This window comes from Palaemon carinicauda, chromosome 1 (assembly GCF_036898095.1).
Source record: "Palaemon carinicauda isolate YSFRI2023 chromosome 1, ASM3689809v2, whole genome shotgun sequence".
Lineage (NCBI taxonomy): Eukaryota > Metazoa > Arthropoda > Malacostraca > Decapoda > Palaemonidae > Palaemon > Palaemon carinicauda.
In genome coordinates, this window is record NC_090725.1 from 287,784,063 (window position 1) to 287,810,526 (window position 26,464).

The 26,464-nt window shown below is 36.9% G+C and overlaps 2 protein-coding genes across 3 annotated transcripts in view; both read left to right on the forward strand.

The window, feature by feature from the left end:
• The window catches only part of LOC137657573 (novel acetylcholine receptor chaperone), a 30,598-nt gene extending 18,678 nt beyond the window's left edge, over positions 1 to 11,920 (forward strand). For both annotated transcript variants that reach the window (XM_068391911.1, XM_068391919.1), the window contains exons 2-4: positions 4,081 to 4,219; positions 5,297 to 5,403; positions 8,838 to 11,920. In XM_068391911.1, the coding sequence (XP_068248012.1) occupies positions 4,081 to 4,219; positions 5,297 to 5,403; positions 8,838 to 9,029 (438 nt within the window). In that variant the 3' untranslated portion in view covers positions 9,030 to 11,920. The remainder of the gene's footprint in view (positions 1 to 4,080; positions 4,220 to 5,296; positions 5,404 to 8,837) is intronic.
• Positions 11,921 to 17,923: 6,003 nt separating this feature from the next.
• LOC137657583 (uncharacterized) overlaps positions 17,924 to 26,464 on the forward strand; it is a 109,438-nt gene continuing 100,897 nt past the window's right edge. The window contains exon 1 of the mRNA XM_068391933.1: positions 17,924 to 18,116. Within this exon, the coding sequence (XP_068248034.1) occupies positions 17,939 to 18,116 (178 nt within the window). The 5' untranslated portion in view covers positions 17,924 to 17,938. The remainder of the gene's footprint in view (positions 18,117 to 26,464) is intronic.

Genomic DNA, 26,464 nt, shown 5'->3' on the forward strand with positions numbered 1-26,464 from the left:
TCCAGAAAAAAAAAAAAACTGTATCTAGTTCCTAGACGCTTAGATTGTTAGACTAGACAACAAATAAAAAAATTCTATATTTCAGAAAACCAACCAACAACTAATACATAAACTTCAATTCAAGGCATTCTCGAAATGTAAAATCTTCTCTGTTTCCCTTTATGTATCTTGATACACTAGGGTCATATAACACAGTGTAAGAAGATTAGTTTGCCAAAATTTACGAAATATCCACCAATCTATGCTGAAGAATTGTTTTTTCAAATATGCATGAATACGACTATTATTTCCATAAGATCAAGTTAGGGAATGAGAAGTCAATATACACTATTTGCTATTTCATGAATGTTATGAAAATACTAAATATAAGGAAAGTGATTATCTATAGCTAAACATGGAAAAAAAAAAAAAAAAAAACCTTAGCTCTCAAAAAATATACATGATGTAATATCTAGCATCCATTTTACAGAACGCAATTCATTCTATGTCGACCGAATATCTAACGGCATATCTATAAGAACCGAACGACATAAGAGACCAGGTTCCTGGTTCCTAGTTCCCAACTGCTCACACCGCAAAATAAGATTGTGGGCACTCTATCGCATTATAAATATATGCAAAGCTTCTAAGCTTATTCCTATTATCGTAATTAAGCTTATTTTACCCGTACCATAAATAGATTAATAATGAAATTCTCAATCTTTACTTTTATAGCATTCTACCTGTATCATGTTAAAAAAACATGCACAAATAAGTCCTAGTCTGTCCATTCGTTCAACTTAGATAACAGATTACCCGACTGAAGGCCGACATAACAATTAGCTTAAGTTGGGTTAGGTTAGGTTAGGTTAGGTTTAATGAAATTACCCAAGAAATACGAATCTATGATAATTGCATTTAGACTTACCAAAGGTCCAAATGTAATTTTTAGACATAATCTCTTTTCCAGCGATACAGTATTATTCTTCTTCTACTTCTTTGTCTGCATCTTTTCCCACTTTTATTTGGGGTCGATGTTTGATACAGTATTGTACATTCTTCTTAAATCCAACCGGTCTAAGGCCATGTCACTGTCCTCGTAGGGATTTCATATTCATGCTCTTTACAGATATGATCTATCTGTGTTTTTATTTCAATGTGAGTTTGACGATTTCGGTAAGACGAAGTACTGACTCTGATGATATTTGGAAATTTTCTTTTCGCGGCTTGATATTTATTTTATGCTTTCCACATGTTAGTTGTGATTTTCCCGTGCATACATACAAACATACATGCGAGTGTGTGTGTATAATATGTGTGCATACACACACACACACACACACACACACACACACACATATATATATATATATATATATATATATATATATATATATATATATATATATATATATATGTGTATGTATATATATATATATATATATATATATATATATATATATATATATATTATATATATATATATATATGTGTGTGTGTGTGTGTGTGTGTGTGTGTGTGTGTGTGTGTGTATAGATAGATAGCTAGATAGATAGATAAATATGTATATACAGTATGTAATCAAAACATCGCCGATTCATCAAGATTAGTTTAACTCTATGAAGCCCATCACAGTCATATCCACATACAATTCCATAATCAATATACCCACCTTTGAGCTCTTGTAATGTTTCCGAGTCTATTCTATGCTGTTTAGGCTATATTTCTTACAAACTGAGAGAGAGAGAGAGAGAGAGAGAGAGAGAGAGAGAGAGAGAGAGAGAGAGAGAGAGAGAGAGAGAGAGAGAGAGAGAGAAGTATGTAGGTGCTTCTATGTAGCTGAATCCAACTAAGCCCATTTTGGACATTAAATCTTAATTAATTTAACATTAAATCCATATCCGAACTTGTTTTATGTAATTTTATCTTGTATATTTCTTAAAAACTGACCATCCCTGTCTTAGTGTATATTTGGGAATCTGGTTTCGGGCCAGTCTGTAAACTTTTAAGGTAATTACTATAGTTTTGAGGTAATTTGCATGGTTTCAAGGTAATTTTTAAGGCAATTCTAAGGTAATTTCAGTTTTACGAAATTACGAGCTTCAAATTGGAAAAGGTTTAAAGTCATCTAAGGTAAAGAGCAGCAAAATCTAAGGTAATGAATGGCCACATGCTCAAGTCTAAACCCTGTTTATCTCACACACACACACACACACACACACACACACACACACACACACACACACACACAACGTTTCTCAAAGCTTGAACAAGCTACTTGGTAGAAAGCGATACATCTATCTAGAATATGAAATATAGGTTACAAGTAAACAGTAGAATATTATTATTACCTATATCTAGTTCTTTTAACTTTGTAAGGGTCTAAAAACAAGAGTATGATTAGATCTGATGTTTTAAACTTTTAAAGTCCTACTAAATTTCTGATGTGTCCATGTAAATTATTTTTATTATCAATATGACCGTTATTATTATGAACCCAGTTGCAAACCTATCTAGAAACAACAGAATATATAATGTTTGTGGCCTTAATAGAGAAAGTAGGTCGGTCCCGGAAGAGATATAAAAGTAAGAAAGCCCTTTAAAAGAGAAATAACCTAATAACAAGAAGTAGAATATGTATATGAGTGTATAAAGACAGAGTAAGTGTCATGATGGTTCTAAAAATTAAGAGCAAAGATGAAGGTAAAGAAATGAATAAGAAATTGTGATTTCTTTGTAAAACACCAAATATCAGTTGTCCTTTTATTAAGTCTGTCCAACATGCTGTTAAAAATCAAGAGGAAGAGCTTACTAGAAAAAATGTGTATCTGCAAGCAATAACACTTTAAATCAAGACAGTGGGAGGCCATGGTGCAAAACTATGGCCCTATGCCAGACTAGAGAACATGGGTTTGATTTCTGAATTACCTCCTGGAAAAGCTGCTTACTATGACTGAAGTCTCTTCAAGCATCACCGTGTAGGAAAATAGTCATTGAATAGTTACAGTAAGGTCTAGTGGCCAATGCTGTTATATGTACCAAGGATGAAGAAAATTTGTAATGAATACGTCAATTTTTTAATATCTAGGTAAAGAAAATAGAGATAGATCCATCATCAAACTTCCTGGCCAATCTTTAAAGAATCTTATAAAACTTTCCAGTGGCAGTATCTTAAAGGTTGTATAAGCACATCCGTGTTACAGTACTTCTGAGATTTCACAGCACCTGCTCTGGAGCTGTTCTAAGCAACAACGATGAGATGTAGCACAGAGCTGTCAGTCCCAAAAAGTTCAAGGTTTCCTTTGGATATCTATGTTATATTTGCAAAGGAAGATTTCCTTATCTTCGAAGTTTTATCCTCTCCTTAGTTCATCAAACTCGTATTTGATAAAATGAGAAAATAACAACGATAATTAAGTGCTCTGTGACTTATGAATGATGTATAAATTATCAATAAAGTTCTTAATTGATATGATACAGAGCTTTGGACCCTGTTCTGTAGTTGTTTCCCGTACAATATAAGGGTGAAAACGACATGTGGCCAGATGATAAGATATAACTAAGCGTCTAACAAAATTATGATGCAGCTCCTGGAAAAAAAAAACATATTTCTTTTTGCAACCAGTCATATATATATATATATATATATATATATATATATAATATATATATATATATATATATATATATATATATATATATATATATATATATATATATATATATATATGCTTTACTTTTATCATACTAAAGGCGTATATTCTTTTCTAAAGAGACATAATTTCAACCGCTTTTCAGTGACACAGAAGAGATACAGAAAATGAGTCGAACCACATAAAGTAGACCAGAATAGAAAATTATGGGGGGTTATTATGTTTCCACCCAAATGCTATAAATTTCATGAGTCCTATGTAAGATCCTGTTCTAACCATACTGTATATGACTAATTCTTTCACCGCGGAAAAGGATTTTTGTTAATCATTATCAAATACCAAAAGTTCCAAACTTACATTGCAACAAGGAGCGTTTCTCCTAATTAATATAATTTTATGCATTCTCCTTACTAGAAGGATTATTTACCCTTTTCATTTTGTTTTGCAGAGAAAAGAATTCGCACGATACAGTAAGGTGTTCCCCCTATCGCAGACGTTAGAGTTTAAAATTCCATCGAAGTGGTACCGACGGACCGTTGGAGGCTTGGAGGTTTTCTGTGGGTTCTGCCTTACTTTCATTCCATCAAGTAAGTGCTTAATGTATTACTGTTAACTTTATTGTTTTCATATGAACGTTGCTACATAGTACGAAAAAGGTAAAAGAATTTTTCTAATAACTTTTCACTGGTTGTGTTAATTATTTACCGGTATTAAAATTCAGTTATATATAGTTGTATGTTATGATATCCAACTGGATTTTTACTCTGTCGTGAGTTTTCTTTACTCCAATCATTTATGTTATGAAGGAATTCAATTCCTTTTGATTATTGGCTGTCAGAATTAAGATATTTAATTAGATTTTTTAATCTGTTGCATTAAATCAATGTTTCGAAATCACCTTTGCCTTTATAGTAATGTTTACTGTAACAATTCTTCGTCACCCAAGGGGTTACTGCATTGTAATTGTTCAGTGGCCACTTTCTTCTTGGTTAGGGTAGAAGAGACTCTTTAACTATGGTAAGCAGCTCTTCTAGGAGAAGGACACTCCAAAATCAAACCATTGTTCTCTAGTCTTATGTAGTGCCATAGCCTCTGTACCATGGTCTTCCACTATCTTGGGTTAGAGTTCTCTTGCTTGAGGGTACACTCGGGCACACTATTCTATCTAATTTTTCTTCCTCATGTTTTGTTAAAGTTTTTATAGTTTACATAGGAGATATTTATTTTAATATTCTTAAAATATTTAATTTTTCATGGTTTCCTTTCCTTACTGGGCTATTTTCCCTGTTGGAGCCCCTGGGCTTATAGCATCATGCTTTTCCAACTAGGGTTATAGCTTAGCAATTAATAATAACAATAATAATAATAACGGCAGCAAGATAGATAGTCTATTATTATTATTATTATTATTATTATTATTATTATTATTACTGGCTAACCTACAACTTTAGTTGGAAAAGTAGAATGCTATAAGCCCGAGGGTTCCAACAGGGAAAATAGCCCAGTGAGGGAAGGAAATAAGGAAACTACAAGAAAAATAATTAACAATGAATATACAAAATTTTAAGAACAGTAACAAAATTTAAAAAAGTAAAGGTTTAGTATCGCCATATAATTACAAAACGTATTTTGGATAACGAGTATTTCATCTTCCTTTTTTACAGAAAGAATAAAGCAAGCGGCAAATTTGGTGCTAGTTATTATGATGCTGTTTGCGACTTATAACCACTGGATGGTTGGGGACAAGTTTGAAAGATTAGCGCCTTCTTTGGTACGTAAACATCTAAGGTATTTTGTCATATGTTAAGAATTTATTTTATCTTTTTCTATTTCTGATGCTGTTCATTCCGAAGAGTCAAAATGAATTGGGTTTGCCTGGTAATATATATTCAATATTCTTGCAGCCCTTCACTTGACTTATTATGGCTAAATATTCCTAATAGAAGCTGTTAATTAATTTGTATATATATACTGTATATATATATATATATATATATATATATATATATATATATATATATATATATATATATATATATATATACGGTATATATTCTTTTTTGTGCTCAAGCCATGACGTCCTGATGGAAGGTTCCTTCAGTAGCTTCCTGAGGGTCTATATGACTACAGTAGATATTCCCAGAGAATTAAACTAAAGGTTTCACAGAATTCTAACTTCTGGCGTGAGCACCCATTCTTATATAGTATGGGTGACCTATATATATGTTATATACAGTATATATATATATATATATATATATATATATATATATATATATATATATATATATATATATATATATATATATATATATGTGTGTGTGTGTGTGTGTGTGTGTGTGTTTACTCTTATTTTTGTGACCCCTACCTTCGCTTCTGAAAAATGCTATCAATGGTACCTTAACATTTTAGACCCGATAGACGACAAAGCAACCATTCTCAAGAAATTCAAATTTAATAAAGTATATTTCTTTTCATCTTTCGACCTCTTCTCTTAACCATCGTCTCTATTTCTTCAGTAACCTAATGGCGTAAATTAATCAAATATGGAAGCTCTTTCATCTTCTGCTGCTATTGCCGTAGTATAGAGGGTCTGGGAAGCTCTGTAATTCTTTGTTTTAGAGTAATATCCTTTCTTACAGAGAGAGGATATCGAAAATTTTGTCTGCAACTCAAGACAAAATAAATGTGGCAAGTTCTCAATAAATATTTTCGTTTCACTTTCAAAGGTATTTTTCTTGACAGTTTCTATTTGATATTTATAGATCTGCTTTTATCTTATGGCCTCATAACGCCATTAGAGCACTTCTTCCTACATATACCTTGAGGATGTTAGTCATTACACAATAACGGAACTGTTCTTTACTTCTACTTTTACTGAAAAAGAAGTAATGGTAAATCTAAGCAATCGCACATGATCACAAACGTTCCTGCCTGGCATTCGGCCTACTGGGGTTCGAGTCCCACTGAAGCTCAATAGATTCTCTTGGTCTGCAAACTCACCATCCTTTTGAGCTAGGCATGGAGAGGTGGGGAGTGGGGGGGGGGGTTTAGGTCTACCTGCTGAGTCATCAACAGCCATTGCTTGGTCCTCCCTGGTCCTAGCCTGAGTGGAGAGGGTGCTTGTGCGCTGATCATACAGATATACTGTATGGTCAGTCTCTAGGGTATTGTCCTGCTAGCTAGGGTAATGTCACTGTCCCTTACCTCTGCAATTTATGAGCGGCCCTTAAACCTTTAAACCATGGAAAGAACTACTAGATAGCATCGAATTCAAATGCAAAGAGAATAATGACTCGCTCCTACTCAGTAATATATATTGGGTCTCCTCATCCATCTCAAAAATAATGAAACAGATATCAGCAAATTTTCAGGAGAATATTTCATGCCTGGAAACAGATATGTATTATAGCATGGATGGTCGTTTTATCTGTTATGGGATTATGCAAGATGTTGGGAGGTTTATTAAAAGATTCACAATGGTGATCATCGTACATATCAAGTGATTAGAATCCGAGATAGAAATATAACTAAATATAACTGTTAGGGAAAAGGAACGCTCTCTCTCTCTCTCTCTCTCTCTCTCTCTCTCTCTCTCTCTCTCTCTCTCTCTCTCTCTCTCTCTCTCTCTCTCTCTCTCTCTCTCATATTGGTCTTTCCCTCGATAGACTTACTGAAAGTTCATAGTCTCTGGATGTTTTCTTCGAAATGTGAGATTAGATAGAGGGATGAAATTGTTCTAAAACCAGGAAATGAATAAGATGATTAAGAAAAATATATTATAAACAAGAAGAAAAAGTATCTCACGAGAATGGTTAATACAAATTAATGAGGGAATGTATCTTGTCCATAAACGAAGCCTACAAGTATAAAGATATTTTTTATGAGAAAATTGCAGTATATAGAGACCATAGAGCTCTGAAGTCCTTGTTTAAAAGGTTATTTGATGGATTATGGTTTGTTTTCTCCTTAAACTCGTAAAACCTACGGTTGATTGGGGTGGACAACACCGAGCTTCAGGGTTTTTTTTTTTCTAAATAATTAACATTCGCTGTTTTCTAGCAATTAATCATTGCTTATTAAAGAAAATCCGGTTTTCTCCCTGGCCATAAAACAATAAAAAAGATAATAATTGTAGTATAAATGAATTATTTGCTTTCATCTATTTTCTATAATATTTTCGTGGCCACCATTACCAATCAAAATACAGTAGATTAAAATCGAGATTTATTCGCCATATTCTTCCTCTTTCAAAGTAAATTGAAATAAATTACAATTACATTCGCTTACGGGCTGCCAACGCAAGAGCTCGTGTCCTACACGTGGCAAGGCAATCTTAACACACACACATGCCATATTCACATCTTGGAGATCATAAAGTACCCTTATCATATTAGAATATCTGACGGAATCCTCTCCACCATCGGCCCAACACTTACAGATTCCCCATACATAAGCCTTTTTTTTCTTTCTTTTCCCAGTCGCCTTCCTCCCTCAGTCCAAGCACCCTTATAGCTCTCTCCAGCTCATCCCTTCACAAATCTCATTGTTTTTTGGACAAGGTCCCATTCTCCCCAATGGATACCTCTATCCCATGTTGGTTGAGGCATCATGTTCCCTCCTTGAGATCTCTGTAAATCTTCAAGTCCCGCCCCTTTTCAATATGTATTAGCTTCTCTTGTAAGAGTAACACCATGTTGTAGACGTCATTTTATTGACGTTTCTCGACCTGAGATTCTCTTCATCATCCTCATTTTTGTCATAACCTGTACTTTCTTCTCTTTTTCCATTGACAATGGTAATGTGCAATTCTCTGATGAGGCCTCCATCAGGTGTAACTCTTACTACTTATCTGTTTTGACCCATTTTGGCTTCTAATTTAATGTACATAAGAGATTGAGTTATGTTCTTAACAAATTCCACTCTCTTAATTCAATTTCATCACAATTCTTCCTCAGGGAGGATGCTAGGGAGTAGGGGAAAGAACAGAGTAGAGAGACGATAAATGGGGACTTAAATATAAAATATATTAAATCATTTAAAAAATCTATGTTCGAATACTAATAACAAACCTTAGGAGTCTGAGTTAAATGGCAGTCGGTCTAACTTACGTACTCGTACGCTGTCGTTGAGAAAGTATTCAATTTTGACCAACGTTATTGATTATTCAACACAATTCTAACAATTTGATTTACTCTGCTTCAGGTTTTCTTCTTCATGTTGACCTGTAGAATGATCGTCGAGTACCAAATACGGAGGAAAGAAAAACTAGACAAGGAAAAAGCCAAGACACCTCCCGCTTCTGCAGATTCGGCCGTCAAAGAAACCGACGCTGCTGCTACTACTGCCCCGACGGCAACACCAGTTTCGCAAAGCAAATCAAAGAAAACAGATTAGGTCACCAGCCCGGATCTTATTGTTAGAATCAATGGTATTAGAGACATACAAATAATTTATCTTTACATTACCCCGCAAAACTTTCATAATTTCTACTTACGAAACACAATTTTTTCTCTGGGTTAGCGTCACCACTTTTTTTTTTTTTTTTTTGTCTGCTTGGAGAGGTATTCAGTTAATTGTTCAACCAATACATTCCTAAGGAACTAGTGTCACACAAACATTTTTATGAAAGAAAACCATTGTACATTAAACAGCTGAAGCAGATTTTTTTTTTTTTTAATTGATAAAAAGTCATTGTATATTTACACTAATCCCAGTGTCTTGCCCAAATTAGTTCCCACTCAAGAACTACTTCCTTGGGTGCTATCACTCTTTTTTTATTATTCTATTATACAAACGTGCTCAAGAGGTAGTAATTAGAATATTAGAAATATACTTTTACAAATTTTGATGAAATTTGCTCCGCAGAACTGTAAATGACCTAGTGTAATACCATAGGAAACAAACGACCAGTGTGGCTTCTATTCGACGAAGGTTTGTACACAAAATCAAGATGTAGTTGCATATCTTGAAAACTAGTCACACGGACTAAGATTACCGGTTTTTCATGACCTTTGCTCTGGTATATCTCAAGAAATACCCTGACTATCATCCACACATTAAACCTGCTTCTTACAGAGGGAACATGTGTAACCAATGATCATTTTCTTTTGAATGATATATGATTTGGATTCCTATCCGGTATATACTGGATGCTTTGTTCATTTGCTTTCTAGAAATGTTCCAAAAATCCCCGTAATTTAAAAGTTTTATTACCAAAGTAGTTTCTGATATCTAGAGTTTTATTCTAACCCTCCCGTCAGGTCAAGAAGTTGCCTTTGATCCCTATTTGAACGGGAAAGCACTAAAATTGTTCCTTAAGTAGTGGTAGGATATTTAGGAGTATTAATATTTCAATCTTGGTATTCTAGATCACATTCATATATGAAGCTTTAGATAGAACAGTCAATTATAGATTATACAGTTCATTATCATTATAGTTGTAATGAAATGTCTTTTTGTGGGGGGAAATATATATTTTTTTCGTAACTCACGAAGTCTGACTGTAAAACGATAGGGATTACTTTTGCCCCAGATTAAGACCTTTTACGCTTGAAGAAATCCAGTCATGATTAGGCAATTAACTTTCTTATATTTAACAAAATACTGTACATATATTATTGCTGTGCAACAAATTTTGTCCTTTGATTATCAAAACATCATTATGAAATTATTTTTTTCGGTAGAGCCAAAATCTTGTTGCAGTATTAATTAGTTAATTTCCCAATTAATCCACAGGAGAAAACCCATTCCTTATCATGGAATAACTGTCAATTCACGTGCACCTAATTAAATATTTATAAACAAGATTGACAATCTTAAATGTAGACTTAAGTGTAGGCCTAGAGTGCTAGACCTACAACAGAACGGAACAATTTCGGTGACATAGCGTTCACAGTAAATGCCAACCAATTCTTGACCCTGCTAGTGCATGAGACCCAAGAGTTATCTTGTATCACTTATGCCTTATGAGAATCAGCCTTTGAGGCAAACACTTCAAAATATTGTAGCCTGAATGTGATTGCAAGTAATCTTTCAAAAAAATAGAAGATAAATGTAGATGAAAGTACTCTTCATAAACTTTTGCTCTTTAAGGTTATATAATAAAATATGCCTCAGTTTAATATTTAGACGATTTATAGACTAAGATATCCGACCTTAGGAGCTCTGTAGCCACTAATTACTCCTAGTTTGACATTCTTAGGTGTTGTGTTAGGTCTAAAATCAAGGACAAATTCTTTGTGTATTAAATATTGTCTTAAGCATTTCAAGAATTAATTCAATCTCAGTTTCCATTTATAACGAAGGAAAGCGTGTGACTGGCTCGTGTGTCTGTGAGTGTTCACCCTTTCAATGATCTGTAAATAGATATAAGCAGTGGTATTTCAATTCGCTTCTATGAGTATTATCATTCGTACGCTCCCTGTGTTTTCCATGGAAGCCATATGTATATAAAGCTCGTCTTTCTGTCTTGGATATTAACGGCGTCCTGACTGAGTTACGATTACATTGTGGTCTGTAATAGCAAAATGCAGAGAAGGATTTTTTTTCCCTTTTCTGTAAAATGATATCACTTTTCTTTTAACAGAGAAGCCTTTTTATGGAAGAATATTTTCCAATAACAATTTGTCATGTACGAGGAAAAATGTTATGTACATCTGTGTGTCTTTGATCACAATGTGAATTCGCTGTCTGTTGTAAGACAGTGTTCAGCTTAAAGACGACGTTGCCTTGAGAGTCTTTGCGAAATTTAAGAACAGTATTTTCTTGGCAATGAAGAGGCACAGAAATTAAAATCCTCCGAGGGCAGAATAATGATCCCTTTTTACATTTTTAAGCGATGTTGAATGAAAAAAAAGAGAGACTGTCAAGGCTAACGAGTATCTAATAGGTGAAGTATATCATGTTGATAACATCAAACAATCTCTTAGAGCTGGGAGACAGTCATTTCAGAACCTTTGAAAGCCATCGAATTTGCTTGTAAGGTAAGTTTTAGTTAGACTGATAAGAAGTAGGCCTACTGTCAAATATTCAGGTCAGCTCAATATGACATTTGTAAAGAACTTTATCAAGTCATCAAGATGAAGTTGCAAAGTAATATTGCTTCCGTTTCTTAACTAATGTTGTCCTAACAAGAAAGAAGAAAAAAAGAACTTTTCATTTGTAAAGTAGTCAGAGATCTTTGACTGACTCCATGACCATTATTCCCAAGTCATTTTGCAATGTGGTCTGAGATTCCATGTGTAAAGTTTGCCTGTTAAATGTTACATAATAAATCATTTCATAATTGTACTGAGTTTCTAATACCTAAATAATCTTTACATTCTGTACGACCATATAATGCTGTATGTGCAGATAATCTGTGTTGGAACATTTGTTGACCTATTCTTTTTATTATATTATCTTTGTTATCCCTGTTATCCATACATTAATGGGTCGGTTACCTGATATGTCTTCCCTAATGCCTTTTATCTTTATCACCAATATAAGGGCAATCTCTATTCTATCGGTGATACAGATTCTATCCTCTAGAGACTAATGAAAAGGTGTGACTGCTAAATCATCTTAATGTCAATTCTACAGGATTGCAATAAACAGTTGACCCTTTATTAGACGATGCACTTTGGAAGGACTTCTAATAATTGCAAGTGAAAAATTCCAAAATCTGGCACTAACAACAGTGCCTCACACAAATCTTACGCTACCACATTCTTCAAAGTTACAATAGCAAAGTGTTACTAGGATAATGAAGTCTGGTATATGAAAACAAGCAACAGTCTCGAAAAAGTGCAGATGATAAAATACATTCCCCATGTAAGTTCAAGACTAATAATATTAAATTAAAGTTCATTTGATTGAAATATTGATTATTTCCAAGGACAATTGGTTCTTCCAAAGCAATTCAATAAGGTTGAGAGGAGATTGTCCGTTCAACAAGGTTGAGAACTTGAGGGGAGATTGTGAAATCTTTACTGGTAAAGAAAGTGTTGGCATAAGCTAAATGTACTATTTCTTTTTCTTTAAAATCCATTTACAAATCTTCTAATTAGCTATAATTGACATAAGTCATTATCTGCTCTAACATGATTTTGATGGTGTTTTGTTCGTAAAATAAAGGATTGTGACGTTTTCAATATAAACTACATACTGTATTAACGTCATATCAAAAAATTACCTTAAAACCTACTAACGGAAGTCTTATTTTGAATCGTGAATTGTTTTACACAAAATTTAACTACTGGATGGTATCTAAAACTTAATTTGATAATTTGGATACATTTTGTATTCATCAGTATTGAAACATGATCCATTCAATTTTATGCTGCTCTGTAGAAAGACCAGTTTTCATTTACTTTTCTGCCGATCTTAGTGACAGTGGCAGGACGATTTCTTCGTACCTTTTTCCCCTGATAAAACGTTTGCTTTTCAAACTGTCAAAATTGGACTTGTTTGAAAGGGGTGGCTGAACATTTTTCTAATTTATTACACTTGGAGAAGATATCCCTGTGAGGTGACCCAAATAGATTGAGGAATACTTCTTCGATTAACGTGTTTTCCCAGTTGTATAGAGGTAATCACGGTTGCCTTCTTTTTGAAGGACTTTGCTTTGGCTTTGTGGTAGACCGTAGTCCCGATCGGCTGCCCTGTCTGACATCGCTCAGACCCCGTTCTTCTTCTTCTAGTAAAGTGTTTTTTTTTTCCAGTCGTATGGGGTAACACGGTTGCCTTCTTTTGAAGGACTTTGCTTTGGCTTTTGGCTTTTGGGTGGACCGTAGTCCCGACCAGCTGCCCTGCCTGACATCGCGTAGCGTATGTTTGTGTTGTACCAGTCATCATCGCCCTTCCTCACAGCAGCGAGGGGTCATAGCGTAGTTTAGGTCGACAGTTGAAGAAGATGTAGGCTACTACAAACCCACCCCTTTTCTGTGAATGCAACTTGAAAAATATACTTTAAGAATTATTGCTGAATACTGAGTGAGATTTAATATGACTAGGATAGCTTCTAACTTTTATTCAATATATATTTTTTATGCAATTTAATAGTAACGTCCATCAATTGTGACTAAGACCGCAGTGACCGTGATAAAAAAGAATCCCTTATATGGGGGTGGCCATATTGGAACCCAAATCTACAGTATTATTATTACTATTACTTGCTAAGTTACAACCCCAGCTGGAAAAACAGGATGCTATAAGCCCAGGGGCTCCAACAAGGAAAGGAAACAAGGAAAAATAAAACATTTTAAGAAGAGTAACAACATTAGAATTAATAACTACTATATAAACTATAATAACTTTAACAAAGCAAGAGGCAGAGAAATGAGATGGAATGTTGCACTCGAGTGTTGTAAGGTCTGAATTTAAACCTTGGTAAGTTGGAACCACGAAAGCTGCTCTCATTTACATGGAAGCACTCTTTATCTTTTAGTAACAAGTTGTAGTGGAGGTTGGATTCAGATTATTAACAGCCAATACTATATGAATAAAAACGCCTTTTATTTCAAAGAAAAATACGATGGTTACTGCAGTACTTATTCAAGACTGCATTGAAAAAAGGGAACGAACTCCTAGGGTTTATTACTGACCATATACGGATATTTTTACAATGCTATAGTCATACCAATAGCTTTCTTGTAAGGAGTTTGAAGAACCCTAATATATAACTTCTTTCCTGGTAAAATATGCTAAAAACAGTGAAAGGCCAAGATAATTAGTTCATAACATTTATCCTCATCATCATCTCCTCCTACGTCTATTGAAGCAAAGGGCCTCGGTTAGATTTCGCCAATCGTCTCTATCTTGAGCTTTTAATTCAATACTTCTCCATTCATCATCTCCCACTTCACGCTTCTTAGTCCTCAGCCATGTAGGCATGGGTCTTCCAACTCTTCTAGTGCCTTGTAGAGCACAGCTGAACGTTTGGCGAACTAATCTCTCTTGGGGAGTGCAAAGAACATACCCAAACCATCTCCATCTACCCCTCATCATGATCTCATCCACATATGGTATTCGAGTAATTTCTCTTATATTTTCATTTCTAATACTGTCCTTCCATTTAACTCCCAATATCCTTCTGAGGCCTTTGTTCTCAAATCTACTAAATCTATTGGAGATTGTTTCATTGGCATACCATGACTCCTAATTCATAACATTACATTCTACAGTTGTGTAAAACTTTATATAATCTAATATCCTGTGGATAATCCAAGGCCTTTCGGGAATCTTTTGGTGATAAACATCTTGCTTGGCGAAAAAAGTATGGTGGCAACCTATTTCAGACGTCACTACCAAGCAATCTGCTGGACTGGTGTTCGAGACCCAATCAAGTTCCATTATTTCTTGTGATGCCTGTAAAGATATGGGGGTTGGTGTTTCGAGGAGCTTATATGTTTATCTGCTGATTCATTAGAAGACATTGCCTGGCACTCCTTGGTCCAAGGTTGGGCGCTGATCTATGTATATATGTTCGGCCTCGATGGCATATTGTCCTGCTAGGACATTGATTTGTCCATGTCCCTTGCCACTGCCAATCATGGTTGACCTTTAAAACATTTAAATCTACATAGCAAAAAGTGGATGAAATTTAGGCATTCAATAATAAATTTAAAACCTAAAAATATTGACAAGGAAGCAATATAATAAAAGCTATAAACATTAACAAGGAAATAACAGGCGAATCTCTTAGTGTACCAAATTGGAACCCATACAAAAGTCTTTAATATAATAAATGGAAGCGGATGCTGAGACACCATTAGATAGCGCTTAGAGGGTTGTGTGGAACTGTGAATTGATACGATAGTCTTGAAGATATTCAACCTAAAATTGTGTTACTTTTTGTGTAAATGCTAAGACATACGTCACACCTACAACTAGCTCAGATGTTTTGTTTGGTCATTATGAAATACTACAATGAGGAAAAAAAGCCCCCCTTTACTCTAAAAAGAAATGTTGCACACAGACGATTTAGCAACGAGTCACGCGGTGAAAAATTCTCACAAAGAAACTGAATACATAAACCAGATCAATTAAATACACAGGAACTTACTTAAGGCAATAATTATCAGAAAGTACCAAGAGACAAACGAGCAATAGTGAAGTGAGATATGAGGGAATGAACATAGGCTGATTTTAGCAGTCTTGTTACGTATGTTGGTTAACACCAAAACTCTTAAACATAGAAAGCTTTTAAATTTACGGCTCAGTTTAATAGGGACTGATAACAGAAACTGGAGTATGGCCCGTTGGGAGAACAATAGTATAAAAAAGTGATTCTGTATCATAACATCATATTACATCAGATGATATACGATTAATTAAAGAAATATTGTAATGCCAAGTAAGGGAACCATATGGGGAATGCTGGGAAAAAATCTATTTTAAATATATGAGAATATGATATCAAAAGTGATGAGGCAAAAACGTTAAGAAAGCAAAAACTAAAGTAACAAATAAAATGTAAAGTGAAAAATAAAGTTGAAAGGAAAATAGAAGAAAAGGAAGCAGAAAATTACCAAGTAGAATTTGTACATTGCATTGGCAGAAGAGATTACACAGGAGGACTCAACACTAAGGAAGCAGCAATAGTAATGAAGATAATAGACTTGAAAGAAAATTATGGAACCAGTAATGTAAAGGATATGCTTTGTGTGATGTACAGTAATGCAGATGATACAACAGAGCATATGTTTAGCTGTAAAGAATTAAGAAAAATTAAAAACAGTGACATAGAGCTAAGGAAGTTAGAATCACCAACCAAAATACAAATGCCCGATATATTGAAAAGGCTATGGAAATTATAAATAAAACTATGTAAACTGTGTTGTCTGTGTAGGAAGTAACTAGTAGCAATAAACTTTCTGTTGACTGTAGCGTTTTGACCTACACATCTAGTAGTGTGTCCACAATTATCTTTACCCCCAAGAGCAACAGTATATGAGAAACCTGGAACCTGTAACGATTATAAGAACGTAACATAGTGGTATTCATACATTGTTTGCAAATATTGAGCCGTGAGGTGTTATAAAGGAAAAAGAAATGAAAGAATAATATGGTATGGTGGCCAGTATAAGATTATTAAGTGAAAGCTTGAAGTCGCAACTGCACCTTGATGGGGGTTAATAGCAGAAACAGGAAAATGGCCAGTTGAGAATAGAATCGAATATGTAAAAATAATGTTTTTATTTCTATATCATTACATCTCAAGGTAAACGGATGAAAAATAGCGGAAGACTAGATAAGGGGACCACATGGGGGAAAAGAATTTTATGAAAATGCAAAACGGTATTTTATCGAAATTGAAGATGTTATCAAGAACCCAAGAAATAAATAAAAGTTGAAATAACAAATTAGAATAAAAGAAAAAAAAGAAGAAATGATAAAGTTGAAGTTTGTAAATGATAATGACAGAAACAACAACATAGATGAGCTTGAAACAAAGGAAGCAGAATAGTAATGAAGACTGTATTTAATAAAAAAGAAAGAAAATATAACACCATAAATTAGGATAATAGGCTTAATGAATTATGTAGAGAAGCATATGGTACCACAGAGAATCTGTTTAGCTATAGAGACAAGAAAATTAAAAATCATTAGCAAAGAACTAAGCTATGCTGTCTGTGTAGTAACGTCAATTATCTTTATGCAGATTTTAGCACTTTGTACCTACTATATAGTAGCGTGCTCACAATCATAGTGTAAATGTAAAATAGATAAAATAGTGAGCGATGAACTGAAGACCTATAGGAACCTGGTCTCTGCAATCCGCATTCACGACTTTTATTGAAGGGGTTCTCGGTTTAATGGGACTAAATAGGTATATTGATTCTATTTTAAGGTATTATGGTATTATAAAGAATAAAAACTATATATTAATAGTAGAGGTACTATTTACCCTATCAAAATATCAAGGAGCACATAAATTGTAAGATAAACCTGAAATAGTAAGAGGTTTCTCAGTTCAACTGAATTGGATATTCATCCTTCTTCAGACCTTATAGTGATAGAAGATAATGATAAGAAGTATCTAATTTTTACTTATATAAAATCAATTATATCTAATTCAGCATATAAATCAAACACTTATAAATATTCATTTATAAAATGAAATATAAGTTCACATAAGAATACAGCGTTTGTAAGCCGTTGCTAGATTAATCTCTCATTAGCCTATTTGGTTATTGTTTATATGTAATTCATTAAATTTAATTCAGCATATAAGTCCAATAACTGAATGAATTTCAGATATAAGAAATATAAATTGAAATAAAAAAAAACGGCGTTTGTAAGCCATTGATGGACCGATCTCTATGACGTCAGAAGAAGGTGACCCGAGACAATGTGGTGTGTTTGTTATGGTGTTTAATTTAACGTTCAGGAACAAGAGACAAGTTGATATGGAAGCCTTTAGGGAGGTCAATCTCTCTGATGGGAAATGCAATGTCTCTCTCTATGTGTGTGCCGATGAGGAAAAGAAAATAGACGCGGGTAAGATCTAAACGAAATGAATAAAGGTTGATTTTTGTTCTTTTATAACTTCGTAGGATCCCACTTCCATACGGTTATCGGTAGGCCTACACTTAATGTAGTCACTAACTACACGTAGACGGTGTAGACTTTCATATTTATAAATCTAAATGTTTATCTTTTCAAAAAAAGCTTTTCATAAACTGGTATAGTAGAGTAAATGTCATCTCAAAACAGATCGGAAATCCTCTTGGTTCTAACATGGGTCTAGGCCAACACAAAGTTTATCGAAGTGTACGGTCAATTAGGATAGGCCTAGTGTAGATGTTCTTTATCAGATAGTTAGGTTCATGTAAGATGCTTTTACCACAAACAATACATTATTTTTTATTTATATTTCCAAGAGTTAGTCTTAAGCTCTGTCTACCTTGTTCAGGTTAGGTTTACGGGTTATGCAGGAAGAAGTTACGCTTAAATTACTAATTTCTCCTGTTTGTCGTTTTAAAGATATAATATCATTAGACTAGAAATGTAGTAGTTATTTATAAAAAAGCAATCACACTTCATGACTTAACATTATGAAAATATGAATGTTGGTATGTTTAGTTTAGTTGTAAGTCTATGATTTACAGTAGGTCATGTTAGCTATATGAGGATTAACCTTCCTTAGGTTATAAGATTTTTAGATGAAGTTTTAGCATACTGTACTTTATTTGCTACATTATGTAGACAAAGTTTGTAATATTTTTTAATATAATTATTCATTCCACTCATATTTCAAAGGAAAGGCACTTGTTCCTTCTCAAAATAAAAACCATCATTCTTCAATAAGGATTTTTTTTCAGTGTCAGCTGGAAGAAGTGTAAGAATTGTTTAACGAGGGGCTAAACAACCGGTGGAGGTAGTGGGTGAGAACTCCACCACTTTATATAGATTATCTCACTTTTTTTTCGGCCGCAGGCAATTACGGACATATTGTCTGTTCCCGAATTGAACGTCTATATGAATATTTTCATTTTATTTAAGGAAATGAATGCTTTCAGTTGTTAGTGTTGCTGATGGAAGTGAAGAAGCAAGAAATTCGTACTTGATGGGCTAAGGGTAGATGCTGCAACTGAATTATGAATAAACCAGCTGTAGATCCACACTCCCTCTGTGCTTCTTGTAGGGGCATACTGTAATTGTTTGCACTCTTCGCCATATACCAAGTGCAGGTTGTGGCCTCCTGTCCAGTGGCAGATGTGCCTTGGCAACACTCAAGAAGACACTGAAAAAACTTAGTGGGTGCATCTGCTGCTGCCGCCCGGGGTTCAGGACACGGGAAGTAGGTGTCAGGAACAAGGAGCGTTGGATCTGCATAGGCAGGCTTTTCAGGTTTTAGCGGTGTGTGGATACGTTTGCTGATATATCTCGATGATTCGATAATCCTGGCCTTCTTGGGTGCTTCCATCAATGATCTCTTCAGTGGTGTTTGAAGGATCGCTTGTCATCTGACAGGGATCCCCCATTCCGTCTTGTTTCAGTGGGACAGTAGGCTTGTCTTGGGCATTTGGTAATGAGAAGAAATGCATCTGCATATTAAAATCCTCAAAATGATGAGCAACAATACCCTAGTAGTGGCCTATGTCAAGAACCAAGTTGAACTGATGAAGCAGAGTTGTCAACCAGATACATTCTGGGTAAGAGAAGTGTACTACTAAACACACTTGGTCACCAGGGACAGGTTGTAAGGTCGGAATGGTTCCTACATCCTTGCGTCCTGCGGAAGCTTCTTGCATTGGGTGATTCTTTGGGGATCGACTTGTTTGCCATACAGCTACAAGGGGAAGCCCTCCTATTCCAGACCTATGGTTCCTGTGTAAAGACCCCATCTAATGTCCATGGGGTCACCTGGACACGCACGCCTTTCCTCTATCCTGATCCGGCTGTTAGTCAATATTTTTGCAGATTATGCCAGGATTCAACTAACCCTGGTGGCTCCAGGATGCCCCCATGCTGAGTAGTTTCCTGGTCTGTTAGCCCTTTCTAGTCAAGGCCCCAAGAGAACTTCCACAATGGTCCCTGCCCCTCTATCAGGTGTACCTTCAGAGGTACCACCAATCCAGGAAACTCTTGGAATTTCATGGATGGAGGCTATCCAGCATCTCCTCCAAGTGAAAGGCTTTTTTCAAGGTACTGTACAGGAAAAGTTGGGTTACCTGTGATGGCCCTCTTCAGCTGTCTACCGGGGATAGTGGGCCATCATCTGTTATTGATGTTGTAGAAGGACTATCTCTCCTTTTGGAGCAACTCTGGCACAGATCCCTGATTTTACCAGCTTTAGCATAGGCAAAGAAAGTAGGGGAGTTGCATGGTCTCTTATTTAGTCACTCACGCTAATGGTTGGAAGGAGGACTCCTTTAGTGTTGTACCAGAGTTCATAACCAAAGCCCAGAACCCATCAGTGCATGACCTTAGGTTCGAAAACTCCTTCATCCCCTCTCTATGTGCAGCATTGGGTGGTGATTGAGAGGAGATGCTTTTGTGTCACGTAATGACTGTAGTGTTCTATCTTAAAAGGAACTGGTATTTCAGGCCTGTGTGTTAGCAATTTTGTTGTTAGCACAGCAGGATCAATAAAGAGGTGACAAGGAACGTGATCTCTTTAAGCTTCGTGAGACGATCCAGAGAGGATCGAGCTACTACCTAGGACTAGACCTCACAAGGTCAGGAGTATAGTTCCCACCTTAGCATTTAAAAAAAAAAAAACAACTATCAATGAACCAAGTACTGAGGGCTGGGGAGTGGAAATGCCAGATCACCTTCATTGACTTTTATCTACCGGAGTATACCCACAAGCCCATTGAGTTTGGTCCTTTGGTGGCTGCTCGAAAAGTAGTCTTGCCAGCTTATATCCAGTACTGAAAGAAATTAGTATTGCTCGCCAGTGAATAACTAAATTCTGGTGTGTGTCCCCAGACAGAATTTGGAGATTCGGAAGATGATCGTTAAATCTCTGAATTGATTTGCTACCAAAGTTTTTTTTCCTAAACTCTTCTTCATTAGTATATCAATGTTTGCCTTTCTTTCAATTCTCATGTTGGGATGAATGAAAGATTGAGGCATCTGGTAAGGTTATGTAAGGAAATATATTATGTGTTAATTGTCTATATGATATACTGTACTGTAGATAAAATGCCCAAGTGTAGAGATTTAAGCCCTGGTGTCCAATGAATGTGTTAACATTAATTGTTTAATTTGGGATTTCCTGTATTGGACTGTGTAGATTATATTTAAATTTTAGTAGGGTAAGGATGGTATTGTATTACTGTAATATTCAGTTTTCTATGTACATTTTGTTTTCGTCTTGATTTATCATCTTATCAACCCATTTTAATTTTTGTAATACAGTACTGTATATTGTAATGGAATGATGGTTAAATTTCCTTTGTATTTTCAAATTGGAGTGATACGTAAAGTATTTTTGCTCTTACACAAATTAAAAAACATTGTCTGTGGCATAAGAGAACGATTACAGTGAAACTAGGAATACGCCAGTTAGAAATTATAACGAGGTGTCAACAACCGGCAGGTGCTGTAGTTACCTACTGGAAGCATGAAGGGCTTACTTACTGTCAAACCACTTAAATACCAGCTGTCAGTGAGGATGGGCATTCTCTCTAACTGGGATATTTGGCAGCTTTCTAACATAATATTTTTCTTTTTTCAGCGTGTTTTCTAGTTCAAGTGTGACTGCTTTGGACTTTGAAGATGCCTGCGGAAATGCAGAAGGGCCCTGGAGTGCCATTTAACGAGTGTTGAGATTGTTCGTCCTCCCAGTGGAAGAAGTTTGGCAGGAGGTGGAAGAAAAATCAAAAAGGGACTCTGCCTTCGGGGTCATCTTCAAAGACTGAGAAAGGTGGCTCGATTTCCTTCTATCACCCCTGGTACTCTTCCTTCGAACTCTTCTCCTTTAGCTCCCTCCTGGGGCCAATTGAGCAAGAGTGGTGACCTATTAACCTTAGGACAGTTCCAGGGTGGGGCATCTTTCTCAGGGGTAACTTCCTCCTTTTCAGAAGTGTAATGTGTTACATTTGCTGTGGCCCTCCTTGGGTATCCAAGATTTCCTTTCAGAGAAGACATTGCAGCAGGTTTTGTTGTCTAGACACCAGCAGGAGCTTCCTGCTTTGGAAGATATTGGCTCCTTGCAGTTTCCAGTCATCCCCCAGCCACCTTTGGAGTCTTCAGAGGGAGAGTTGTCTCCCAGGGGTTTTTCATGTGGGAAACGCCCTTCACCCACTCAGAGGACTGCATAGTGAGTGCCTGACCCTCGCCCTCACAGGAGGTCTCCTTCAGAGCACTCAGTCTCTTGGAGCATGCTCGCGTGGTTGTTATACAACCTCTGCTAAATCCCTCCTCTTTGGAGGGGTATTATAGGCAAGCCTCCCAAAGGTGAACCTGGTCTTCTCTATCTTCGACGGGATCCTCCACCAAGGATGAATCACCTTCCAGACAAGAGCAAGGAGAGTAAGAACTGACAGAGAGTCCCTAAGTCATCCTGTCGTACAGATGCAAGGATGCTGAAGTGGAGCCATCTCTGGCAACCAGCTACGGAACCCAGTAAGGATGCCTCTTCCGTTCCTCCTGCGTTTCAAGTTATCCATTAATGTGGTGGGGAGAGACATTATTATTGACAACGATCTCTCTTGGGACCAATCTGGGATGATCCCTGAGAGAGATGAATCAGATTACAGCTTGGAGGAATCTGAAGGGATTCTTCCACAGCCACCTGGACCAGAACCTATGCATACCAAGGAGGGCAAGCCTTCCTCTAAGTCCTCGGTGTATTCGGCAGGTAGAAGCTTTATCATCTCATCCTAATGTCAGGAAGGTGTCTATTTATTACCTCTGCTGAGCACTTGGTAGTTCTAGATCACATCTGGAGCTAACTTGGTCAATCTTGGCCAATGAAGCTTCAGACAAGGTGGATGCCCAAGTTTCCAGAAAGAAAGACTCCTTTAGGGCAGGGAGATCCTCCCGCTTGATTCTTGCGGCCTTTACAAGGCGAGAGAAGTACAGTATTACTGCACACAGGAGGCTGTCTCCTCCTCTGAATCCTTCAGTACAGTATACACCTTGATGCCAGGTGTTTCAATGGAGCTGCTGGAAGAATTTTCCAGGAATGGAGGTCACTGCCATGGTGACTATGCAAATGACCTCTTGGATTGACCACTGGTCAGGAACATTTGATGACTTGTTCGACCGACAAGAAGCAAGCCCGGGAAGATTTTGTTCCAATTGGGTGCACAAACATCAATGCCATGGCTTTTAGAGTATCACAAGTAGATTGACCGTTGAGAAAGATTAAACCTATTTAATTCCTCCCTTAAGCGCCCTGGCCTTTTTCCATCAGTGGAGGTAGAAGCAGCAATGGAAAAATGGAGAAAGAACAGCCAAGACTCTTACATCCTTTCAATAACCACAACCCTACACCTCAGTTCAGGCTAAGGCAACTTCACAACTATGATAGCCCCATAAACAAGCCTAGAGGGGCAGTACCCAACCTCAAACCTCCATCTTCAAAAAGGCCCTGAACCAGCTTTTTTCGGTCTGTCAAAACTAAGGACGTAGTAAAGGCAAGGGAAAAGGTCACACAAAATATCTCTGTTAGGGTAACATTCATTCTGCTATACCACCAGTGGGGGATGCCTGCAAGGTAGTTGGAGGAGGTGGTGGTATCACGGGACAAAATGATAGATGGATGGAGGTCCTTTGATCTGGATACCTCTTCTCATTCATCAGCTCTCCCCCTTTGATTCCCCACCACTGGCGACATCGTCATCTTATCACTAGGGATCACCAGAAGATCTAGCCCATCAGGGAGAGGTCCAAGCTATGCTGGAGAAAGGTCAACAACAGCTCCTCAGGCTTCTTGAGTTGACTCTTTCTTGTAAAGAGGACTTTTGGAGGCTGGAGATCAGTCATCGACTCTCAGCCCCTGACCAAGTTTGTGTAACATACTTAATTCAAGGTGGAGACTGTTTTCACGGTTAGGCAGGCGATCAGGCCTTTGGACTCCATGATTACCATAGATCTGAAATATGTATATTTCCAGTTCTAAATTGATCCATCCCCCAGGCAATACCTACGAGTAATAGTAGCTGGCAGATTATTCCAGTTCAAAGTACTCTGCTTCGGACTTTCAATGGCTCCTCAAGTCTTCACTGTTTTCAGCATGGCACACCAATGGCATTCGTTTCCTTTGTTACCTGGACAACTGGCTGATTCTGGCAGACTTGGAGGACACCCTTCTCTGCCACCAATACAGGCTTCTTTTATTTTGTCACAATTTAGGGATCTTGCTGAATCGAAAGAAGTCTGTACTAATGCCCATGCAAAGAAGACTAACTTATCTAGGAATGGATATAGACACGGTCCTCGGGAAGATTTATCCATCTCAGGACAGGATATTCCATTTACAAGAAGTACGTAGCTCTTCCCTTCATTCAACAACCCCATCTGCTGGCACATCAGTAGCTGAAACTTTTAGGGCACCTGACACTCTTGGAGCACTTAATATCTGGCTGTCATCTTTACCTTCAGTCCCTTCATGGTAGTTGAAAGGATATTGGTCCTAACTTCTAGACCATTCTTTCTCACTGGTTCTGATATGCGAAGAATCTGTTAAGAACCTTCCATGGTGGTTGGACGAGTCGAACCTCTCAAAGGTTGCCCTCTCTCAACACCTCGAGAGGTTTTGCTATTCACGGACGTGTCTAAGGAAGGTTGGGAGCTCACCTACGTCAGCATATGGTGTCAGGGCTTTGGTCCGAGCAACAACGCCCAGATCATATAAATGCCCTAGAGCTGAGAGTAGTATAGTCTTTTCAGCTTTGTAGCAGTTTTTCCCTCTTCTAACAGGTCGCTCAGTGGTGTTGCTGAGCGACAACATCAACGTAGTGGCCTACATAAGCAAACAAGGAGTTATTACTGTGTCACTGCAACTATGCCATCTTGCTGTAGAGACTTTCAAGTGGGCGGAACTCAACTCTATTTTGTTGACAGCCTACTTCATTCCAGGCAGAAGGAACATGGAGGTGAAGAAGCTGAGCAGGTGGATGCAAGTGGCTGGCTCCAAATGGTTTTTGTATCCTTGGATAGCGACAGAGATCCTGACTTTGTTGGGTTCTCCGACGGTGGACATATTCATGACCTCCCTAAAACAACAGCTCCCCATCTACTGCTCTCCAGTTCCAGACCCAGAGTCAGTATTTGAGGACGCATTTCAGCACCCACGTGACGGTCTCAAAGTTTATGCTTTTCCGTCAATCTGCCTAATGAGGAATGTCTGCTCTTTCCAACGTGTTGTGCCAACCACACACCCGGGTCTTCCACAGTGCAGTGAGATCCCTTTGGCTTCATGAGTGGAGGTCATCCAGAATCTCCTCTCTGATAAAGACTTAGTGAAAGACTACACAAGAGATGTCTGGATACCTTCACAGATCCCCAAAAGCGGTCTATTAAGCCAAATGGGCCATCTTTTGTGGTTGATGTCATGGAAGAGGTGTCTTTCCTCTCGTAGCTTCTACAACATTAATTGCTGACTACAGTATTTACTTTATCTCCGCAAGGAGAAATTCTGCTCCATTTCAGTGGGGAAAGGCTATTGCTCAGTGTTAAACCAAGTCTTTAGCCTAAAAGGGGTACATATTTCTTCTTTGGAGGAAATCTCTATGGTCATATGAAGTTTTGGACAGATCTGATCTCCAGTTGAAGTGAGACCACCATCCTGGCACGTCATCAAGGTTTTATGTTCCCTGAAGGGACATCCTATGAACCGTTGAGGCTAGGCTCAGAGAGGGACCTTACCCAGAAAATGGTTTTCCTGCTCACTTTAGCCTCGTTTAAGCAGGTCAGTGAACTTTATAGTCGTTATTTCGACATCATCCATTCCAGGGGGTGGAGGTAGGTCTTACCTTCCTTCATCCTTGAGTTTGTATCCGAGACCCAGTATCCTTTTATATCTGATTACGGGGTTTTAACTTTTTATATCATGAGCCTTATGTACGCAACCGGTGATCCTGATCACTTTTTATTGTGTCCCATGAAAGCACTGAAGGCACTATCTCAAGCATACAAGATCTGTTAGACTTCTCCTACAACATCTTTTGTCAGCACGGGAAGGACAGAAAAAAGAACTAAAAACATGATTTTGTTCTGGCTAGGAAAGGTCATTACATGAACTCGCCATCTTACCCTTCTTCCTCAAGAAGAACACGGGTAAGAGCTCACAATGTCAGAAGCCTGAGTGCTTCTTTAGTATTTAAGGGTCTTTGAGATAATTTTTGTCTTATGTTGAAGAGTTATCCTTTTTCATAAAGAGTTTCATC